This window comes from Micromys minutus (assembly GCF_963924665.1).
Source record: "Micromys minutus genome assembly, chromosome: 2".
NCBI classification, from domain to species: domain Eukaryota; kingdom Metazoa; phylum Chordata; class Mammalia; order Rodentia; family Muridae; genus Micromys; species Micromys minutus.
In genome coordinates, this window is record NC_137971.1 from 53149943 (window position 1) to 53169697 (window position 19755).

The 19755-nt window shown below is 41.8% G+C and overlaps 1 protein-coding gene and 1 pseudogene across 2 annotated transcripts in view; both read left to right on the forward strand.

Moving 5' to 3' along the window:
* Window positions 1-19755, forward strand: part of TOP6BL (TOP6B like initiator of meiotic double strand breaks) — a gene marked incomplete at both ends in the record, with an annotated part of 68530 nt that overhangs the window by 40040 nt on the left and 8735 nt on the right. The window contains 4 exons of the mRNA XM_080912440.1: window positions 6557-6713; window positions 8691-8837; window positions 13363-13484; window positions 15861-15971. Coding sequence (XP_080768566.1) covers window positions 6557-6713; window positions 8691-8837; window positions 13363-13484; window positions 15861-15971 — 537 coding nt within the window. The remainder of the gene's footprint in view (window positions 1-6556; window positions 6714-8690; window positions 8838-13362; window positions 13485-15860; window positions 15972-19755) is intronic.
* Window positions 8863-10814, forward strand: LOC308416945 (ATP synthase F(0) complex subunit C2, mitochondrial-like; annotated as a pseudogene). Its single transcript has 2 exons — window positions 8863-8869; window positions 10456-10814. The product of its transcript is annotated as an ATP synthase F(0) complex subunit C2, mitochondrial-like (transcript).

Here is a 19755-nt window from a genome sequence, read left to right on the forward strand (position 1 = left end):
TTAGCAAAGTCTTTTTTTTTTTTTACACTCAAGATTTTATTCCCCTCCTGGTCTACCCTATTACTGTTCCACATCCCATACCTTCTACCTGTCCCCCCCACCCCACCCCAGTCTCCAAGAGGATGTCCCCACCCCACTCACCCTGCCCGACCTATAAACTCCTTGGGGCCTCCAGTCTCTTGAAGGTTAAGTGCATCTTCTCTAACTGAACCCAGACCCGAGAGTTCTCTGCTGCATATATGTTTGGAGACTCATATCAGCTGGTGTATGCTGCCTGGTTGGTGATCCAGTGTCTGAGAGATCTCAGGAGTCCAGGTTAATTGAGACTGCTGGTCCTCCTACAGGGTCTCCCTCCTCCTCAGCTTCCTCCAGCTTATATATGAATTATTTATTTAGAACCCTGTATGATTTGTATAAAAGCATAACCCACTATGATTCTAGGCTTTTGAAGTATTTGCCAAGGAACTGAAAACTAACAGTGAAAGGTAGCAATGGGATCAGAAGAAATGGTTGGAGTTCAGTGTGGTAGACCTTGCATGCCTTACACGGAATGTGACCTTCATTCACTGAAGTGGGAAACTGTTGCAGTAATTATTAAAAAGGTTGCTTAACCTTTTATCCCGAGCTTTGCCGGCTCCCCCTCGGGGCCATCTGGCACTGCAGGGATCTCTATCCTGGCACTCCAGCAGGTGTGTATGTTTCTCTCGGTGCATGATGAGGTCGTTATTATTTCTAAGGGTTTCTATGGGTCTATTTATCTCATATAGATAGGCAGTTTATATCTTTATTTGTTGGTTGTAACTTTATTGTGTAGAGGGTTTGTGGATTGAGAATTTAACAGATATAAACTGATAAGTTACCGGGCTGTGGGGTCATGTTTGTACAGGGTGGTAGAGGAAAGGAACACACAGAAGCCCCAGGGGCAGTAGAGTGAGCTGCGCCTGAGTTCTAGAGGCAGCTTAAAGTGCCATGATGGAGATCCCCTCAGTGCCAGATGGCCCTGAGTGGAAGCCAGCCAAGTGCAGGATAAAAGATAAGTCACTTTTTAATATTTACTGCAACAAAAAACCACTGCATGCTTTGGCAAGAGTATCTTACAGCATGTTCAGAGTGCTAAAGGAGAAGAGTTAGTACTTACTAGATCAGCGAGTTAAGTGCAATAAGTGTAATAAGTCCTGAGTTAAAACTATGTGTATAGAAAGGCAAAAGTCATCTCTTGAAGGAATTGATATACTAAGGAAACCAATATTTGTTAGTAAAGTTGGGAGAGACCAGAGCAAGAAATGGTGTTTGTATGTTTATTTGTTCATGTGTTTTTGAGACAGGATCTCATATATACCAGGCTGGACTCAAACTCAGTATGTAGCTGAGGATGACCTTAGACTTCTGGTCCTTGTGCCTCCATCTCCCAAGTGCTGGGATTATAGATGTGAGCCACCACCCCTGGCTTATCACATTAGCAGATGTTCTGTAGTGCCATTGTGAGACTAGGACATGGGTGTGCATGCTGTGTGGTTGAAGCAACTGATTTAACCAGCCACCTCTTTGCTTCTCAACTTTAAAGTAATAGTATCTCATGGATTGATTTTCTCTTGCTGTGTTGTTGGTATTTTTTAAGAACTATAATAATTGATGTAAAGCTCCTGAAGACAGGGTGTCTAACCCACACTGTGGGCTGTTCGTGGCCTAGGGTAGCTATGAGGTGGCCTAGCACAAAGTTGTAAACTCATTTAAAATATCATTTTAAAAGTTTTTGTTTTTGTAACAATGGGAATGTTTTAGATGAATTATCTCACATGTGGTACCACACAAAATGAACATGTGTGTGCTGTGTGCATTAATGGCTTTGTTTTGTGTTGCTGTGCAGTTCCCATGTTACATCCCATCAGCAGGCAGTAATGTTGGCACCATCAGACATGACATGCTTTTGGTGAAGATATGTGGAATAAATAAATTATTGATAATGTTTTAACTTAGCATTGCAAACCACAGGTGTTGGATGTTGTTTACAAGGCGGGTAGACATTTCATTTGACATTGCATCTGTCCTCGAGTCCTTTGTGTTCATCTGTCCACTGTGCTTTACAGTCAGCCTTTCGTTCCCCATCTTATTGGCAGCCAAGACATCGATGAGCCTACTCTTTGCTCTATTGGCCTATCATCTAATTTTCATGATAAAAGTAAATGCTGTCTACTCTTTATTACCATTATTTTAATCCCAGTGTGATTTCTACAGTGACCCAAGAAAAGAGAACTTCTCCAAATTGTGGATAAGGAAAAACTGTTCAACACAAAGTAGATGACCACTTTTTTGTCCAGTCAAATATTGAGGTTGTGCATGTTCGCAGAGTTTAGTATAACAAGTTATACAGAACAGTGCTCTAAAGAGAACACTTAGATTGCCTTGCCAGACTTCGAGACCGGGGCTGGGCTGCACATGGGATACTCATCCCGAGTCTAGTGGATCCGAGGGGAGATGATGTGAGAGTCAGACAGCTAGAATGTAATAAAGAAAACAGGAGAGGAATACATAGATGCAGAGCTCCAGGGCAGTGCGGGCTCACACAAAGATGGGACAGTTGCTGTTCCCAACAGGCTAAATAAAAACTTATATTCCATGGCATCAGGTTGGAGTCCAGAAGATTTTTCCTGACTAGTGGGCAACAATAAGCTCTAGACTTCAAGCTTCCCTCTTATCCCATCTGACAAACTTTGAGGCAAGATCCCAAAGGCTTGCATTGTTTACAAGAAGTTTGGTAGTTTTCAGAAGGCGAAAAAGTGGAAATCTTTACAGGGCACAGAAAGTACCCTGTACTTAACTACATAAACATCATAACATGGTACCTAATAATTACCTTATATGGAAAGAAGAAAAATTAAGACCCCAAGTAAGGAAAAATAATTAGTGGACAAAATGATGGTTGTACAGAGAGACATTAAACACCTACAACTGGCCAGATGTGATGACCACTTCTTTAATGTTTGTACTTGTGAGGCAGGAGGATTTTCATGAGTTGAAAGCCATCTTGAATTTACATAAGTTAGGACCCTGTCTCAAAAACAAAACAAAAAATGGCTTGATCAACAAAAGTGTTGTCTGTACAAGCATGAGGAGCTGAGTTCCGTCCCGTGTCCACGAAAAGGCTACCTGTGGGGTGCATGTGTCATCCGCACTGAGGAGTTGGAGATTGGAAGCTTCTCAGTGCTGCTGGCCAGCTAAATCCCTGTTCTGGGTTCAGTAGGAAAACATGTCTTGAAAAGTAAGATGGGAGGTAATTGAAAAAGAGCCCTAATATTGAACTATGCCTCACATGTACCCACACGCATACTTATACACATGAACGTATACACACATATCATATTTATGCAGTGAGGGGAACAACTGGTCAGATTAAAGACAAGGAAAAACACACATTTTTAAAGATCCTAATTGAATGTCTAGAAATAAAAATTATGAATTTTAGATTGAAAAATACACTGGATAAGATTAATGGCAGATTTACACATTGCAAAAGAAACATCTCATGAACTTGAAGACAGCAACAGAAACTACTTAAAATGAAACCACAACAAAAGACTTGTGTCTCTTGTTTTTTGTTTATTGGATATTTTCTTAATTTATTTTTTTATTTACATTTACATGTTATCCCCTTTCCAGGTTTCCCTTCCAGAATAGCCCTATCCCATTCCCCCTCTTGGCCTCTATGAGGGTGCTCCCCCACTCACCCACTCCCTTCTGCATTCCCACCCTGGCATTCCCCCACACTGGGGCATTGAGCCTTCATAGGACCAATAAGACCATCCCATGGGTCCCTTCATGTGTACTCTTTGATTGGTGGTTTAGTCTCAGGGAGCTCTGGGGTGTCTGTTTGGTTGATATTGTTGTTCTTCCTATGGGGTTTCAAAAAAGACTTTTAAAATTTCATGAAAGAGCAGTGACCTTCAGGTGATTTCTGGAGCCTAATCTAGTGATGCATAATTGGAGACCAAAAGGGAAGAAGAGTAGAGCAAATGTGTAAACAAATACCGGCTGTCAAACTTCCAAAACTGATGGACTGTTAGTCTGCAGACCCATTGTCTGTGAACCCTTAAGTGTAAGAAATAAAGAAAATTGCCCCAAAACACATTGTACTGAAATTACTGAAAGCAGTAGACACAGTCCAGAGAAGAGAGAAAATAAGGGTGGCAGCAGCTTCTCCTTGGAAACATCTAGAAGAAAGTGGGATGGGTTTTGTTTTTGTTTTTTCCAGGTACTGAAAGGAAAGAGTAAAAGCAACCCACCTGGAATTCCATAGTTTTCAAAATAAAAGCAAGGGGCTGGGAATGTGACTGTCAGTAAATTGTTTACCTGATGACCTGTTGGTAAATTGCTTGCCTGATGGACCTGATTTCCAGCCTCATAAACCGTGTTTAAAAGCAACACACACACACATACACACACACACACACACACACACACACACACACACACACACACAGTTCAAATACTAAGAAGGCAGAGATAAGGTGGATCCTTGGGGCTCACTGGCTGTCCAGACCAGGTTAATTTGAGGTCAGTGAGATACTGTCTCAAAACAGGGTGGGTGGTATCTGAAGAATGACAGCCAAGGTGTCCTCTGACCTACACATGCACACACATAAGTGCACCTGCACACATGAACACACAAAATAAAGACAAGGTCTGGTCCTGATGGTTCATTCTTATTATCCCAGTACATGGGAGCCTGGGGCCAGAAAATGGACAGGAGTTTAAGGCCAGCCTGGGATACAGAGTGAAACTTCCTCCAAGGACACCCTCCCAAACAAAACCAGTGAATACAAGATTGAGGCTTTTCAGGCATTCAGAAAGTCAAGAATTCACTAACAAGCAGTATTATAAAAATACTAAAAAAAATCTTTATAATTTTTATTCTTTGACAATTGTATACATGCATATAATTTATCTTAATCCTATCTACCTCCAACTCCAACAAAGCTGTCAGGAAGAGATGGAAGTGTATTGTTGTATGTATGTGTGTGTGTGTGTGTGTGTATGTGTGTGTGTGTATGTGTGTCAGCTGTTAGAATATCACTTGAAGTTGTATCCTGATAAGATTTTAAAGCCTAAAGCAATGAATTGCGATTAATATGTCAGAAGGGAGATAAAATAAATATAATCCAAAAATAGTGAAGAGAACAAACAGGAAACAGATAACAAGGGGATAGATTTGTGTACAACTATGGCTGTATTTATATTAAATGTAAATGGTTTTAAGCATCCAACTAAGAGCTGGTAGTGTTCCCCAAGCCCTGCATTTGGATTTCAATACCACAAAAACTAGGTATAGAGGTGTATACCTGTAATCCCAGCACTCAGGAGGTGAAGTCAGAATCAGAAAGTTCAAGGTCACCCTTGGCTATATAGTTTGAGGCTAGCTTAAGCTAAATGAAGCCCTACCTCAAAGAGGTATGGAGTTGGAGGGATGGCTTGGTGGTTAAGACCACTGGTGGCTCTTCTAGAGGTTCTGGGTTTGATTCCTAGCACCAACATAGCAGTTTACAACTCTCTGTAACTCCAGTTCGAGAGGATTTAACATTCTTCTGGCCTTTACATGCACTGCATGGATGTGCTACACACACATGCATGCAGAAAAAACCACCTATACAAATAAAATAAAGATAGTTGTAAAAAGTAAAACCCAGCTGGGTAGTGTGGCCTTTGGTTCCAGCTCTTAGGAGGCAGGTGAATCCCTTGAGTTCAAGGCCAGCCTGGTCTACACAATGAGTTCCAAGACAGACAGAGTTCCCTCCAGACACTCTAGCCTTCACATTGTAAATCAGCTCAACAATCCTCTGACCCTGAGCAATGAGTGTGTAGGCCTCAGTTCCTGTGATAATGCCTGCTGAGGGAGACTTCTGAGAGTTTCGCCTTCCTTGTTCTGTGACTTTCCAAAACGTTTCAGTATACATATAGCCCTTTCCCCAACAAGGAACATGTGCCTCCAAGCTGATACGTATTGAGAAACCCTGCTTTTTTCATAAGAAAGCAAAAGCCAAGAGGGGAGTGATTCTTTCCAGGGCCTTTGTTTGGGTTGAAGAACAGGGCTGGATAAAGTGAGAGGAAGTTTCTCAATTACTTTCTAGCAAATACTCCTTTGAAGTCCTATCCAAGCATGCAGCATCTGATATTGAAATTTGCTAGGATTTATTGGTCCTACATACTAAGATAAGGTAAGACTTGAGCATAGATCTGAGTGCTGGTCTTCATACATCCAGAACATAGCATTGTGTTAAGCCTCTGATGCCACTCGAATCTATGATCAGATGGATAAGAGGAATCAATAAATTGTCCCAGTGCTCTACATGTAGCCCACATTCATTAACTCCCTACAAAGATCTGAGGATCCTAGTAAATTTCAGGTTCGTCATATCTGTCTCTGGTGTGAAAAAAAAAGCTAAACATGCAATTTTCTAGAATATGTATATATTCCTGGGAGTGTAAACAGGTCAGGATGTAAGTTTGTTTTATACATGTGAGTATATAGTTGAAAGAAAAGTTTGATAGTTTTCTTTAACAGTCATACATATTTCTATATGGGCCTTTGGGTCTGCCTCTGATATCATCAGATCAGGAACAGCCAAGTACTACTGTCTTCAGAGATACCTCTTATTTCATTGACTGGAAGAAACACAATTTGTTTATGGTGCCCAATTTGGATCTCAATTTGGATACACGTATGTATCTATATTTTGTATCAAAACTTAGAAACCTGAAGAATTAGAGAAATGAATATAAAGAACAGAGATATGTGAAAACAGGACCCAATAATATGCTGACCTGACAATAGGATAGGTAGGGTCTAACCATGTTAATTTGGGTAAGTTGTACTAAAACAGCATACTTATTAGAAATTAGATGGCTAATGACTAGACCAGTGAATACAACTGAGGAATGGATTGTAGCCATGGCTAAGGTCTTGGAGGGTTACAGTTCACAGTTTGACTCTTTGAGCCCTGTGGAAAAGGGCCAGTAGAGAAAGGGATAGTCTAGGATTTCCACTAGTATGAAAAGATTGCTGCACCTTGGGATAAGGCAGCATCTCTAGAGTAATCTAAGAAGTCAGTCTCAAGGGGAGCATCTTTGTTCTTGAGAACCTTATCCAGAGGACAGGATGAGAGGAAGCAGCCTGGGGCAGTACCTGGAAGTAAGTTTTGAGAAGAAATTATTTTCGGTCTTAATGTGGGGTGTCATGGGTCCTAAATAGAACTAACTGCATTTCTGGGATTTATTTTAATTGAGATTGAATTTCATCGTAGCCTAGGTTGAACTACAACTTGATATGAAGCCATGAATGATCTCTAATCCTTGAGCTTCTGCCTTTTAAGTGCTGGGTTACAGGCATGTGTCACTATGCCTGATTTATGTTAGGTAACACCTACCAGCTGGAATTGAACCCAGAGTCTCATGTATGTTAGGTAATACCTACCAGCTGAGCTACCAAACTACATCTCCCTTTCCCCTTTCTGTTTCTTTTTTCCTTGTTTCTTTTCTGTTAATTTCTTTCTTTTTTTTTTTTTTTTTTTGTTTTTTTGTTTTGTTTTTTGAGATGGGGTTTCCTTATATACCCCTGACTGTCCTGGAACTCACTTTGTAGACCATGTTGGCCTCAAGCTTGTAGGGATCTTCTTACCTCTGCCTCCCAAGTGAGTGTTGGGATTAAATTAAAGGCATATGCTTAGCCTGGCACCACCACTAGGGCCCACTTTGATTTTTATTCTCAGACTGTATTGGTTTCCATTGCTTCTACAGTTCACTGATTGGACTTTGGTCCGTTAAAGTTTTAAATGAATAATACAGGAAACACCCCTAGTTTCTCTCATTCATTTATTTTTTGCTTTTTGAGACAGGGTCTCACTGTGTCCTCAACTTGCTGTAGCGCCCCCACTTTGGTCCCCCTTTGTTTTTTAAAGGTCAGAACTAGGATCCAGAGGGAGATACTCTTCCTCATGCACCCAGGTATGGGACTACCCTATGGAACTTTAATAGGTGCAGCTAGTACTTAAAAGTATAGATTTGGAATTGATCTAGCAAGCTCTACCACTCAGTTCTACCATTTACAGGCTCAGACTGCCCCTTATTTGTAAAAGGTAAGAATAGGTCTTACTCAAGAAAGTCTTAAGTCTAAATCTCGAGATAGGACATACAAGGAATTTAAAGTGGCACCTGGCATGTAGCACAACCTACCTGGAATATCGTTCCTCAAGCTCGCCTCTGACCTGTGCCTCTTACTAGCCAAACTTGCCTTAGAAAGGTCATGCATGCCTTGATCCAGGACTCAGGGAGGCAGAGGTAGGTAAATTCTGTGAGTTCAAAGCCTGCCTGGTCTACATAACAAGTTTTAGGCCAGTGAGACCCTTTCTCAAGGAAACAAAAACATTACAGAATAAATAAATGAATGTTAAATAAATAAGTAAATAAATGTTGTGTGATACGTCCACAGTAAATGCACAAGGATGCTATTTCCTGTGTGTAGCTCATGCCTGGCTATTTTGATATTCTGCATGGAATGCTATTTGTTGCCATCGTGTGGGTGGAGAAACAAATTCAGAAATGGAACTGAATGTTTGCATTTAGACCTGTTAGTTCCTTCTTGGGTCACTTTTGTGCACGGGGCTTACCTTGCAGAATTGTTTTTTTATCTTTCCCTTTAGAGCTTGTGCTTCCAGATGTGAATTATAAAGTGGAGTCGCCTGAGGGGAGTCAGTCTCAGAATATGAACTCACAGGGGTCAGCTCTGCTACTTTTCCTATTTATGGATTTCCAACATGGAGTCCCAGTACAACAACTGGAAATCTGGGGTATGTGTAGAAAAATGCAGCAGCCATGTTGGGTATGCCAAGCACTAAATCATAAAGAAAGGGCATCTGTTTACATGTGTGATAGGTAAAGAATTAGCACTGCCTTTTCAAGTGATCAGAGGTAGCAGGGTCTGGAAGTCTTTACGTGACTTTTACTCACATGCTCTAATCCAATGAACCCTAGGAAGTGGATTTTAAAAGCTGATCAGTACATTCCTAAACTGAAGAAAGTTACAAGGAATGGAGCCTAGACATGCCTCAGGAAATCTGTAAGCCTCCTTTTGGGTGTTCCTTTTTCCGTGAGCCATGGAGGACCCTACACTGCATCGTGGGTGAAACAAGACTACTTATAACCCAGATCAGAAGCTCTGCCAGTGACTAGTGCCAGTTACTTGTGGTTGTCAGAAAAGAGATTGACCCTTCCTGCTACTTGCCTTCCAGGCCCTGCTGCTTTCCTGGTGTGTACACGCTCTGGGAGAGAAGCACAGCTTTCCTGCACTCAGGCTTCCAACTCTGAGATTCTGGGGCTTGTGCACACAAAGACAAACTAATGAGCAGAGCAGTAGAGAGAATGCAGGGTGGAATTAAACAGCTGGTTTTCCTTTTAGCTCTGATTCTAGCTTCCCCAGTGGTGTTTGAAAATCAAGTCACATACATCATCTGAGCCTCCCCTTTCAACCATTAACATGAGTTGTTAAATTAGGTAATATCAAAGGCCTTTCAGAGGCTAAATGCCATCCTGAGACTTAAGATCTGTTACTTTCTGGAATCATAAAATGCTTGCCAGAAGATAATCCTAAGATAATTTGAGTTTGACACAATCCTACTGAACATACCCAAAGAACTCAGATGTCTTGAAAGCAGTGTTACCTATTATTTTTGTTGTACTAAGATAATTTATACACTTACACTTAGCATATCTCAGAAGGCCTGCAGCTTCTCAGTAGTTATACTCAGTGTTAGATTTTTAAAAAATCAGTCAGCATACAGAAGAATGCAAATTGATCCTTTCTTATCTCCTTGTACAAAGCTCAAGTCCAAGTGGATCAAAGACCTCTGCATAAAACCAGGTATGCCAAAACTAATAGAACAGAAAGTGGGGAAGAGCTTAGAACATAAAGGCACAGGGGAAATTTTCCTGAACAGAAAACCAATGACTTATTCTCTAAGAACAAGAACCAACAAATGGGACCTCAGGAAATTAAAATCTTTCTGTAAGGCAAAGGGCACTGTCAAAAGGACAAAACAGCAACCAACGGATTGGGAAAAGATCTTTATCAATTCTACGTCTGATAGAGGGCTAGTATCCAATATATACAAAGAACTCAATAAGTTAGACTCTAGAAAATCAAATAACCTTATTAAAAATGGGGTACAGAGCTAAACAAAGAATTCTCAACTGAGGAATATCGAATGGCTGAGAAGCACCTAAAGAAATGTTCAACATCCCTAGTCATCAGGGAAATGTAAATCAAAACAACCCTGAGATTCCACCTCACACCAGTCAGAATGGCTAAGATAAAAAACTCAGGACCCTGGAAGCAGCTCTCCTGCCTTGGCCCCTCGCCCTGAAAATGTAAGCCTGCACCAAGTTCATCTCTACCGGCTCCCTGGTCAGGAGCACCTCTCAGGGCCGCTGTCTGCAGTGGAGTTGAAGCAACCACAGAGGAGGGCCTCAGCAGCTTGGGGGTCCAGAGTCCTCTGACCTCACGTATCCCTAGCCACAGCTTCCAAACCAGCACCATTTCAAGGGACATCAACACAGCTGCCATGTTCACTGGAGCTGGGGCTGCCACAGTTGGGGTGGCTGGCTCTGGGGCAGGGATTGGGACTGTTTTCTGGAGTCTCATCATTGGATATGCCCAGAACCCTTCTCCGAAGCAATAACTCTTCTACACAATTATGGGCTTTGCCCTCTCAGAGGCCACAGGGCTCTTTTACCTAACGGTGGCCCTTCTTACCCTCTCTGCCATGTGAAGCAGCTGCCTCCACTTCCACCACCCATAGTTCCTTCGTCTCTCGTCTGCCCTGTGTGTTCCTTTGCCTGTACCTCCCCACGAAGTCTGGGGAAAGTGCTTGGCTCAGGGTTTGACAGAGAGAAGACAAATAAATACTGTATTAATAAGAAAAACATCTCAGATGACAGCAGATGCTGGCGAGGATGTGGAGAAAGAGAAACACTCCTCCACTGTTGGTGGACTGTAAACTAGTACAAGCACTCTGGAAATCAGTTTGGTGGTTCCTCAGAAAATTGGACATAGTACTACCTGAGGATCCAGCTATACCACTCCTGGGCATATACCCAAAAGAAGCGCCAACATCTGACAAATACACATGCACAACCATGTTCATAGCAGCTTTATTTATAATAGCCAGAAGCTGGAAAGAACCCAGTTGTCCTTTAACAGAGGAATGGATACAGAAATTGTGGTTCATATACACAATGGAGTACTACTCAGCTATTAAAAATGACTTCATGAAATTCCTTGGCAAAAGGATGGAACTTGAAGCTGTCATCCTGAGTGAGGTAACCCAGTCACAAAAAAACACTCATGGTATGTACTCACTTATAAGTGAGGACCAGAGTTAGATTCCTAGCACCTAAGTAAAATGGCTTACAGCTGCTTGTGTCTCAAGTTCCAGGCAGGATATCTGATGCCATCTTCTAGCCTGTGCAGGCATCTGGAGGCATGTACATATATATACACATACATGCATACATGCAGATAAACATAAATAATGTTTTTTATCTTTAAAATAGTAATTAAAAACTCTACTGCTGCTTAGTAAGTAAAGCAGCCTTCTTAAAATCCTCCATGGATTAGGATAGCCTCTGAAGAATACACAATGAGGGACAGCAAGGGTAAGTTTGACTTTTCTTTCCCCAGCCTTCCTTACTGCCTTGGACACCTTCTTCAGGGCTTCTTGCTTTAGGAAACAGATTATGCAGAATTAGTCTATGTTCATGTGTCTTTAAAATCAGTTGCTGGCCTCCCGCCCACCTTGTCATGGTAACTTTCTATGATTAACTCCTTATTTTGCTACAGCATCCAAAGCATCTGGTGGTAGGAACAGTTTTAGGAATAATTTTGGTTTTTTTTTTCCTTTTAATTAAATGTCTGTTTTCAAAAACTTCTCATTTCTTGGGTTCTTCTTGAGGCCAATGTATATAAAATAGAATCTACGTGTTCCATCTCCATGGCAACAGCAGTACTTCCCCCTTTGAACACTGCATGTGTGTTTCAAAATACTTCCTTTTGCATGATCTCAGTTTATCTAGACAACATATCTGAGAGAGCAGAGAAGAAAAGCTATTTTCTGCACTGAGGTGAGATGAGTGAAGTTACCTCAGTGTCACCAACTGGTGACAAAACAACCTTCAATCTGTGTCTCTTACTTGTAGTTCACATCCCTTTGTACATCCATATATAACTTTCTCTCCCCAGGGAGCTTTGTGGTGCCCTGTGGTGGAAACTGATCCTTCTGAATTTTACTTTAAAAAATCGTGTGTGTGCGTGTGTGTGTGTGTGTGTGTGTGTGTGTGTGTCCTCTCTCTCTCTCTCTCTCTCTCTCTCTCTCTCTCTCTCTCTCTCTCTCTCGCACATATGCGATTGAATGTTTGCCTGTGTGTATGTATATGTACTGCACGGATGCTTAGCATCCTCAGGCCAGAGATCCAGCACGAGAGTCAGACTCACTGGAACTGGAGTTACAGATGCGGTGAGTCTCCATGCTGGTGCTGAGATTCAAGCCTGGTCTTCTGCAAAGGCAAGTGGTCCTAACTGCTGAGCCACTTCTCCAGCCCTACATGTCAGTCTCTGAGTAACGCTGAGAAGGAGTGACTATGGTTACCTCATCTGAGATCACCCCCAGTTTGCTTATTTTTAATTAGTTTATTTTGAGACAAAATCTCAAATCGGCTCCCCAGGCAGCCTCAAAAGCACTGTTTAGCTGAGGATGCCCTTAAACTATGTATCCTTCTGCCTCCATCCCCCAAGTACTGGATTACAGGTGTGTGCATTGCCCAGTTTATGCCATGCTGGAGATCAATCCCAGAGCTACTTACACGCTAAGCAAGCACTCCATCTGAGCAGCATCCTCAGCCTTAAGTCCATTTTAAATGGCCTTACATTAACAATTCCCAGAGTAATTCTTGTATGTCTTGGCATTTTTTTAACCACAGCATGTGGGAAATGATACATTCACTTAACAGATGTTCACGTCGGAATGGAAGAGGGTTAGACACTCCTAAGAAGTTTCCTTCTCCTTTGGAAGAGGATACCATTTTGGAAGATACCACTATTGTTGTTCATAACATGAATTAAGCATTTATTTCTTCAAAAGCAATATAACTCAATTAAATTTTCCTCAGCTTGCTTTTGCAAATGGTAATAACTAAAAAGTAGTTATTTGTGAGAGATAATAGAAGTGGCTTCTTCCAGGAGGCATTGCCCCAGCCCCAGCCCTCACACATGTGAACAGTAGACATGCTCACTTATGGGTCCTAACAGTTTTTTCCTCGTAGGACTCCATACTTTGCTCACAACTCATCTCAGTGCCATCCTCTCGGAGAGCCGCAGCACAGTACAAGATTCCATCCAGTCAGCTGTGGACCAGGTCTTGGCGCTGCACCACCAAGCTGTCAAGGTAATAAGAAAGTGACTGCCTGGGTGTGGATAGTCCAGGGGCTTTGGACTCTCTTTTCCTTTGATACCTCTTCAATACTCTGCCTCTGCTGAGGTGCTAGCCCTGCACCTGGACAGGGAGTTAAGCTTTCATTTAGGCTACAAGCAGCTAGTTTGTGTTTGAATAGCAACAGCAATAACACTAAAAACCAAACAACTATACCTCTTCCTTTTTGTTTTTTTGATTGATTGGGCTTTTTGTTTGTTTGTTTGTTTGTTTTTCAAGACAGGGTTTCTCTGTGTATCCCTGGCTATCCTGAAACTCACTCTGTAGACCAGGCTGGCCTGGAATTCAGAGATTTGCCTGCCTCTGCCTCCCAAATGCTGAGATTAAAGGCATTGGCTGCCTTTTCCTCATCTTAGAGATGTCTCCTTGATAACATGATCAGTAAACATCTCCTTTATTATATATAAAAGTTTTAGAAAAGATGATCATTTAAAAGTATAAAAAATACTTAAAAGTTTCTAAATATGTTTATTATAGGAATCTTTGCCTTTTCTAAAAGCTGTGCACTTAATTTATTGAATAACTTAATAAATATTGGGTGTACCTCTTCCTTATCTGTGCATCTTGGTCCCATACATTCTCTGGAGCGGATGCTCCAGCAAGCATCACTCTTTGCCCTCATTTCCCCAGTTCTTTCCTAATATCTCACTTGCTCTTCCCAGACTGAGTTCTATCTGTGCACTTTTGGTAATACATTTCTTAACTCCTGTGCCCACCCTTGTAGAGAAAATAGACAAATGAAGAGCAAAACTTAAAACTAAAAACAAAACCAACCAACATTAAGGTGAGCTGGGTCTGAGTAATCTGTGAGTCTTCCCAGCACTTGGCAGGCTGAGGAGGATTACTGAGGGTTCTAGGACAGCCTGAGTCATAGAATGAGCTCCAGGCCAGCCAAGGCTGTAGTTAAGACCCTGCCACAAAATAAGGGGCCACTGATAAGACGGCACAGGCAACACACCTGCCACACTAGCCTGACCAACTGAATTTGATCCCAGGAACCCACATAAAGGTGGAGTGAGGGGACCAACTTGTTATTCATTGACCTCTACACATGCACTGTGAAGTGCAAACCTGCACAGAACATACTCAAACAATAAGTTTAACACAAAATGTAAATATTTGCTTTATTTTTTAAGATTTATTTTTAGAGCTAAAGAAATGTCTCCACAATTAAAAGCATTGACAGTGCTTCCAGAAGACCCATTTTGATTCCCACTACCCACAAGGCAGCTCATGACTATTTGTAACTCTACTTCTAGGGGATCTGATGCCCTCTTCTGGCCTCTGCTGACATGCACATATTACACAATCCATGCAGAATGACCCATACACATAGAATAAACATAAAGCCCAGTGTAGTGCCACACATCTTTAATCCCAGCCCTCAGGAGGTGGAGGTTAGCACCACTCTGAAGTCAAGGCCAGCATGGACTACACAGGAAGACCCTGTCTCAATACATAGAAAAACATACAAGCAAAAATACACTTAAAGCATTGAGAACCAGCTCTGACATCCAGGAAAACGAGGAAAGCATTGGGGTCTGGCATAGGTGATTGGGATAGAACTAACAGCAGCCAGGGGAGAGGGGGATCAGGGTCAGCACTGCTAACTAACTTAGAATCTGGGGGCAACAAGATTGCCTGACAAGAAACTCTGAACTCTCATAACTATTAAGAGGCCAGCGAGAAAGAAAAGGATAAAGTCATGCGTGTGTACACACACACACACACACACACACACACACACACACACACACTGACACACTGGCTGGGCCCAACCATCTGTTTTCAATTTCACAAGTGCTCATGCATACTTATATACACACATATACCTACATACGTGTGTATGTACATATATACATCATACAGACATATGTACACATTTGGTGGATAGAGTCCAAACAACCACACTTTATTTTTTTCTCTCAGTCTTTTATACCTTCTTAGACAAAAGTTCTTTATAAAATTACATCATAGGAAATTTTACACAAAAGAAAATTTAAAAAGGATGTCAATAATAAGTTCAAAGTAGTGTTTTATTCTATAAGCTTATTATAGGTTCATAGTAACCCTTTTACATGGCCTTGTTTTATCATAGTGCACACCTGTGGCCTCATCCTTGGACCTGACCCAGAAGGAATGTTTTTCCATGATCACAACTCTGTTCTGAGCCTTTTTCTCTTCTTACTGCAATTCATGAAAGCTCACTGTATTCCTTATTATGCAGCCCTTACTTACTTGTCTGTTGATGCTCTGCCTTGACTAGAATCTTCACTCCTTTGGCATTCTGAGAGCCAGTACTTTGTGACTGATAGAGTTTCCTTACTCCAGACTCATCAGAGACTGCAGGCCTCCCTCTCCGTGGCTGTGAATTCCATCATGAGTGTGCTGACTGGAAGCACCTGCAGCAGCTTCAGGAAGACGTGCCTCCAGGCTCTTGAGGTTAGAAGATGGGGGTGGGGCCAACAGCTAAGTGACACTGCAGCAGGCCTTACAACATAATATGCAGTGCCGAGAATTTCCAGTGTGATCCTGCTTAGTACCAGGTGTTTTCAGAAGTATTTGTTGGCTCAGCAGTTAAGAGCTGCTGTTCCAGAAGTTCAATGCCCAGCTCCCACATAGCAGCCAGTTACCATGTGTATCGCTGGTTCCATGGCATCTGACACCTTCTGTCCTCTATAGGCATCAAGCATACATGTGGTACACAGACATACATGTGAGCAAAGCACCCATACACACAAAAAAAAGGTTTTTTATTGGATATTTTCTTTACTTATATTTCAAATGTTATCCCCTTTCCTGGTTTCCCCTCTGGAATCCCTCTATCCCTTCCCCTCTTCGCCTGCCTCTATGAGCGTGCTCCCCTACCTACCTACCCACTCCCTCCCACATCCCAGACCTGACATTCCCCTATTCTGGGGCATTGAGCCTTCACAGGACCAAGGGCCTCTCCTCCCATTGATACCTGATAAGGCACATCCTCTGCTATATATGCGGCTGGAGCCATGGGTCTAACCTCCTTTGGTTGGTGGTTTAGTCTCAGGGAGCTCTGGAGGATCCGGTTGGTTGATATTGTTGTTCTTCCTATGGGGTTGCAAACCCCTTCAGCTCCTTCTGTCCTTTCTGTGACTCCTCCATTGGGGACCCCATTCTTAGTCCAATGGTTGGCTGGGAGCATCCACCTCTGTATTTGTCAGACTCTGGCAGAGCCTCTTAGGAGGCAGCTATATCAGGCTTCTGTCTGCATATACTTCTTGGCATCCTCAATGTTTCAGCTGCGTGTAGTGGCACACACCCTTAGCCCCACCACTCGGGAGGCAAAGGCAAGCAGATTTCTGAGTTTGAGGCCAGCCTGGTGTACAGATTGAGTTCCAGGACAGCCAGGGCTACACAGAGAAACCCTGTCTCAGAAAAATATAGTTTGTTGAAGAATAACAATAATATATATATATTTAATTTTTATAAATGAGAAAAGTTACTTAAGCGTTATACTTTGTTTAGGTTACATACACAACTATCTGAGAGAGAACTAGAATTGGATCCTTGATTCCCAGTTCCTTGAAGAATGCTTCTTTCTCATGGTGACACAACACAATAGAAATAAGCGAGCAGGCACAGCACCATGTTTGTGTGACAAAATAGACTGAGTGACATAAATTGGAATCAGAGTTGGGGGTCAGTCAGTGTTGGACTTGTTTACTTGCTATATGGAATTAAGCTTATATTTAACTTCTCTAAAACTTGTTTAAAGTTTGAGGGAAAATATGAGCTCCTCATAGGTTGGGGCTGAATATATACTACAGTCTGAATGTTTCTACCATTCCCAACATCATATGTGGAATCCTAGCCCTCAACATGGTGTTCATGGCTACCATACCCACCTTGATATCTCATGTAAAGGCATCTGCTGTCAAAGTCCTCACCTGTCCTGGAACTCACTATGGATGCCAGGCTGGCCTTGAACTCACAGATATTCTCCTGCCTCTGCATCACAAGTGCTGGGATTAAAGGTGTGTGCTCTAAAGGAAGTTTTTAAAAGAGTTTTAGGTCATTCTCTTCATCTGGCTGTTTAGTTCTCTGAGAGGTGAGACAAAGGGGATTATATTAGGGCCCCAGATCTGAGCAGGCTTGTCACAGCAGACTCCATGATGGAAGCACCATTCGGGCTGCAAAACTCAGCACACAGACAGCACCACCTGCCAAAACTAAAACAAAGACCTAGTCCATCAAATCCATAATTTTGGGAAAGTCTCTTAATGTGTTAACCTTGGGTTTTTGGCTTTTGTAGTTCCGATTCTGACTAACTGGTCTTGTTAACTGAAGTATGTCAACCCAGAACATTGTTTTTGTGTTCACCCAGAGAAAGGCGTGGGCTACACTAGGGTCCTGAACACTCTGTGAAGTCACCACCTGGCTAATAACTTTCTATTGGTCCGAACCCATATCTGAGCAATCTTCTCTGGAGGATACCCCACAAAGGATTAGTTCCTATTTAAGTGGCCTAATGAGCTGCTGAGATGATTGTGGGTAGAGTTGCTGCCAAGCCTGACCACCTCACTGCAGTCATTGGTAGCTACATGATGGACAGAGAAAACAGACTCCCACAGATTGTGCTCTGTCCTCTACTGCCAAGACCCCACCCAGTAAATTAGAACAAAATGTGTCTTCAGAGAAAGCCTTGGCCCTGAAGTGGGCCCTTATCAGAATTTAACTGCTGGCATGTGATCTTGGTTTCTAATATTGTTGTATAAAAATATTTTAACAGAAGCAACTTAAGGGAGAAGGGTTCATTTCTACTCAATTCATCATGGAAGTCAGGACAGTAAGAGCTTGAAGCAGCTGAGCATATTTTATTTGTGTCATAATAACAGAGTATGCTGGCTGTTGTTTAGTCAGCCTGACAGAAGTTAGTCACCTAAGAGAAGGGAACCTCAATTAAGAAAGTGATCAGCTTGACAAGCTAGCCTGTGAAGCATTTACTTGATTAATGGTTGATGTATTAGGATGGCGATATCCCTGGTCCTGGTATATAAGAAAGCAGACCGAACAAGCCATGGGAAGCAAGGAAGCAGTGTTCTCTGTGGCTTCTGCTTTACTTTCTTCAAATCCCTGCCTTGAGTTCCTACCCTGGCTTCCCTCAATGATGGACTGTTACCTGAGAGTTGAAAGATGAAATAAACCCTTTCTTCCCCAAGTTGCTTTTGACATGGTGTTTTATGCAGTGACAGAAACTCTATGACAGAGAAATAGATGTATGCAATCATGCCAGCGTTCTGCCCATTCTGTTTTATACAGTCTGTGCTCTTCTGCCGAGAGCAGCTCCACCCATGTCAGTTAATGTAATTGAAATAATCCTCAACTGTGATTCTGCATTTTGTCAAGGTGACAGTTACCATTAACCGTCTGATCTCAGACATCCAAAGTTGTCACAAATACATTTGTAGCATCTGTAAACCTCTTAGTCCATGAATATGTATTATGGTGGCTGAAGAGACCAAGACTGTGAAAACAGGTTATGTATGACAGTTCCCCCCCCCCCCTCCTTTGGAGTCATATGGTAACTAGTCTGGATTGCTAGTAGACCACAGACATTGCTAGTAGTTAACAGATTCCCTATTTGTAGCTCTTTCTTTTCTTTTCTTTTTTCCTGAGACAATCTTTCCATGCTCTGGAACTCTGTGTAGGAGAAGTGGGTCTTGAACTCACAGAGCTCCACCTGTCTCTGCTTCCCATGTCTGTGTTGCTTCATCTTTGTGTACATTTTTTCTTAAATGATAATATGTCACATAGAAAAACTTAAATACTAATTTCTATTACTATAATCTTAATTTTTTCACATCTCACATTGTGTAGTTGAAACCAGGGAATTATATTTTTATATAAAATGGAATTTTACCAATTTCAAGAAGATTAGAATTTGCTTTTGTTAATAAATAGTATACTTTACTACTTAATCTAATTTAATAATTCATTCTTTGAATGTTGGGCATTTACATTGGTAACTTATTGTTGTATGTAAATGGTGCTTCAGTTAATACTTTATGTGATATCTTGTTTTGTCTAAATTTGTTTCCTAGAAAAAGTATTTTTGTATCACAAAAAACTTGCCTTTATAAGCAAGTACCTTTAAGTCATAGCTTCACCTTTGTGCATGTGGGTGATGGGGTAGGAAGAAGTGACCCTGGCTTTTGTCCTACCTGATCTTGAGTAGGTCACTTCTTTTTGA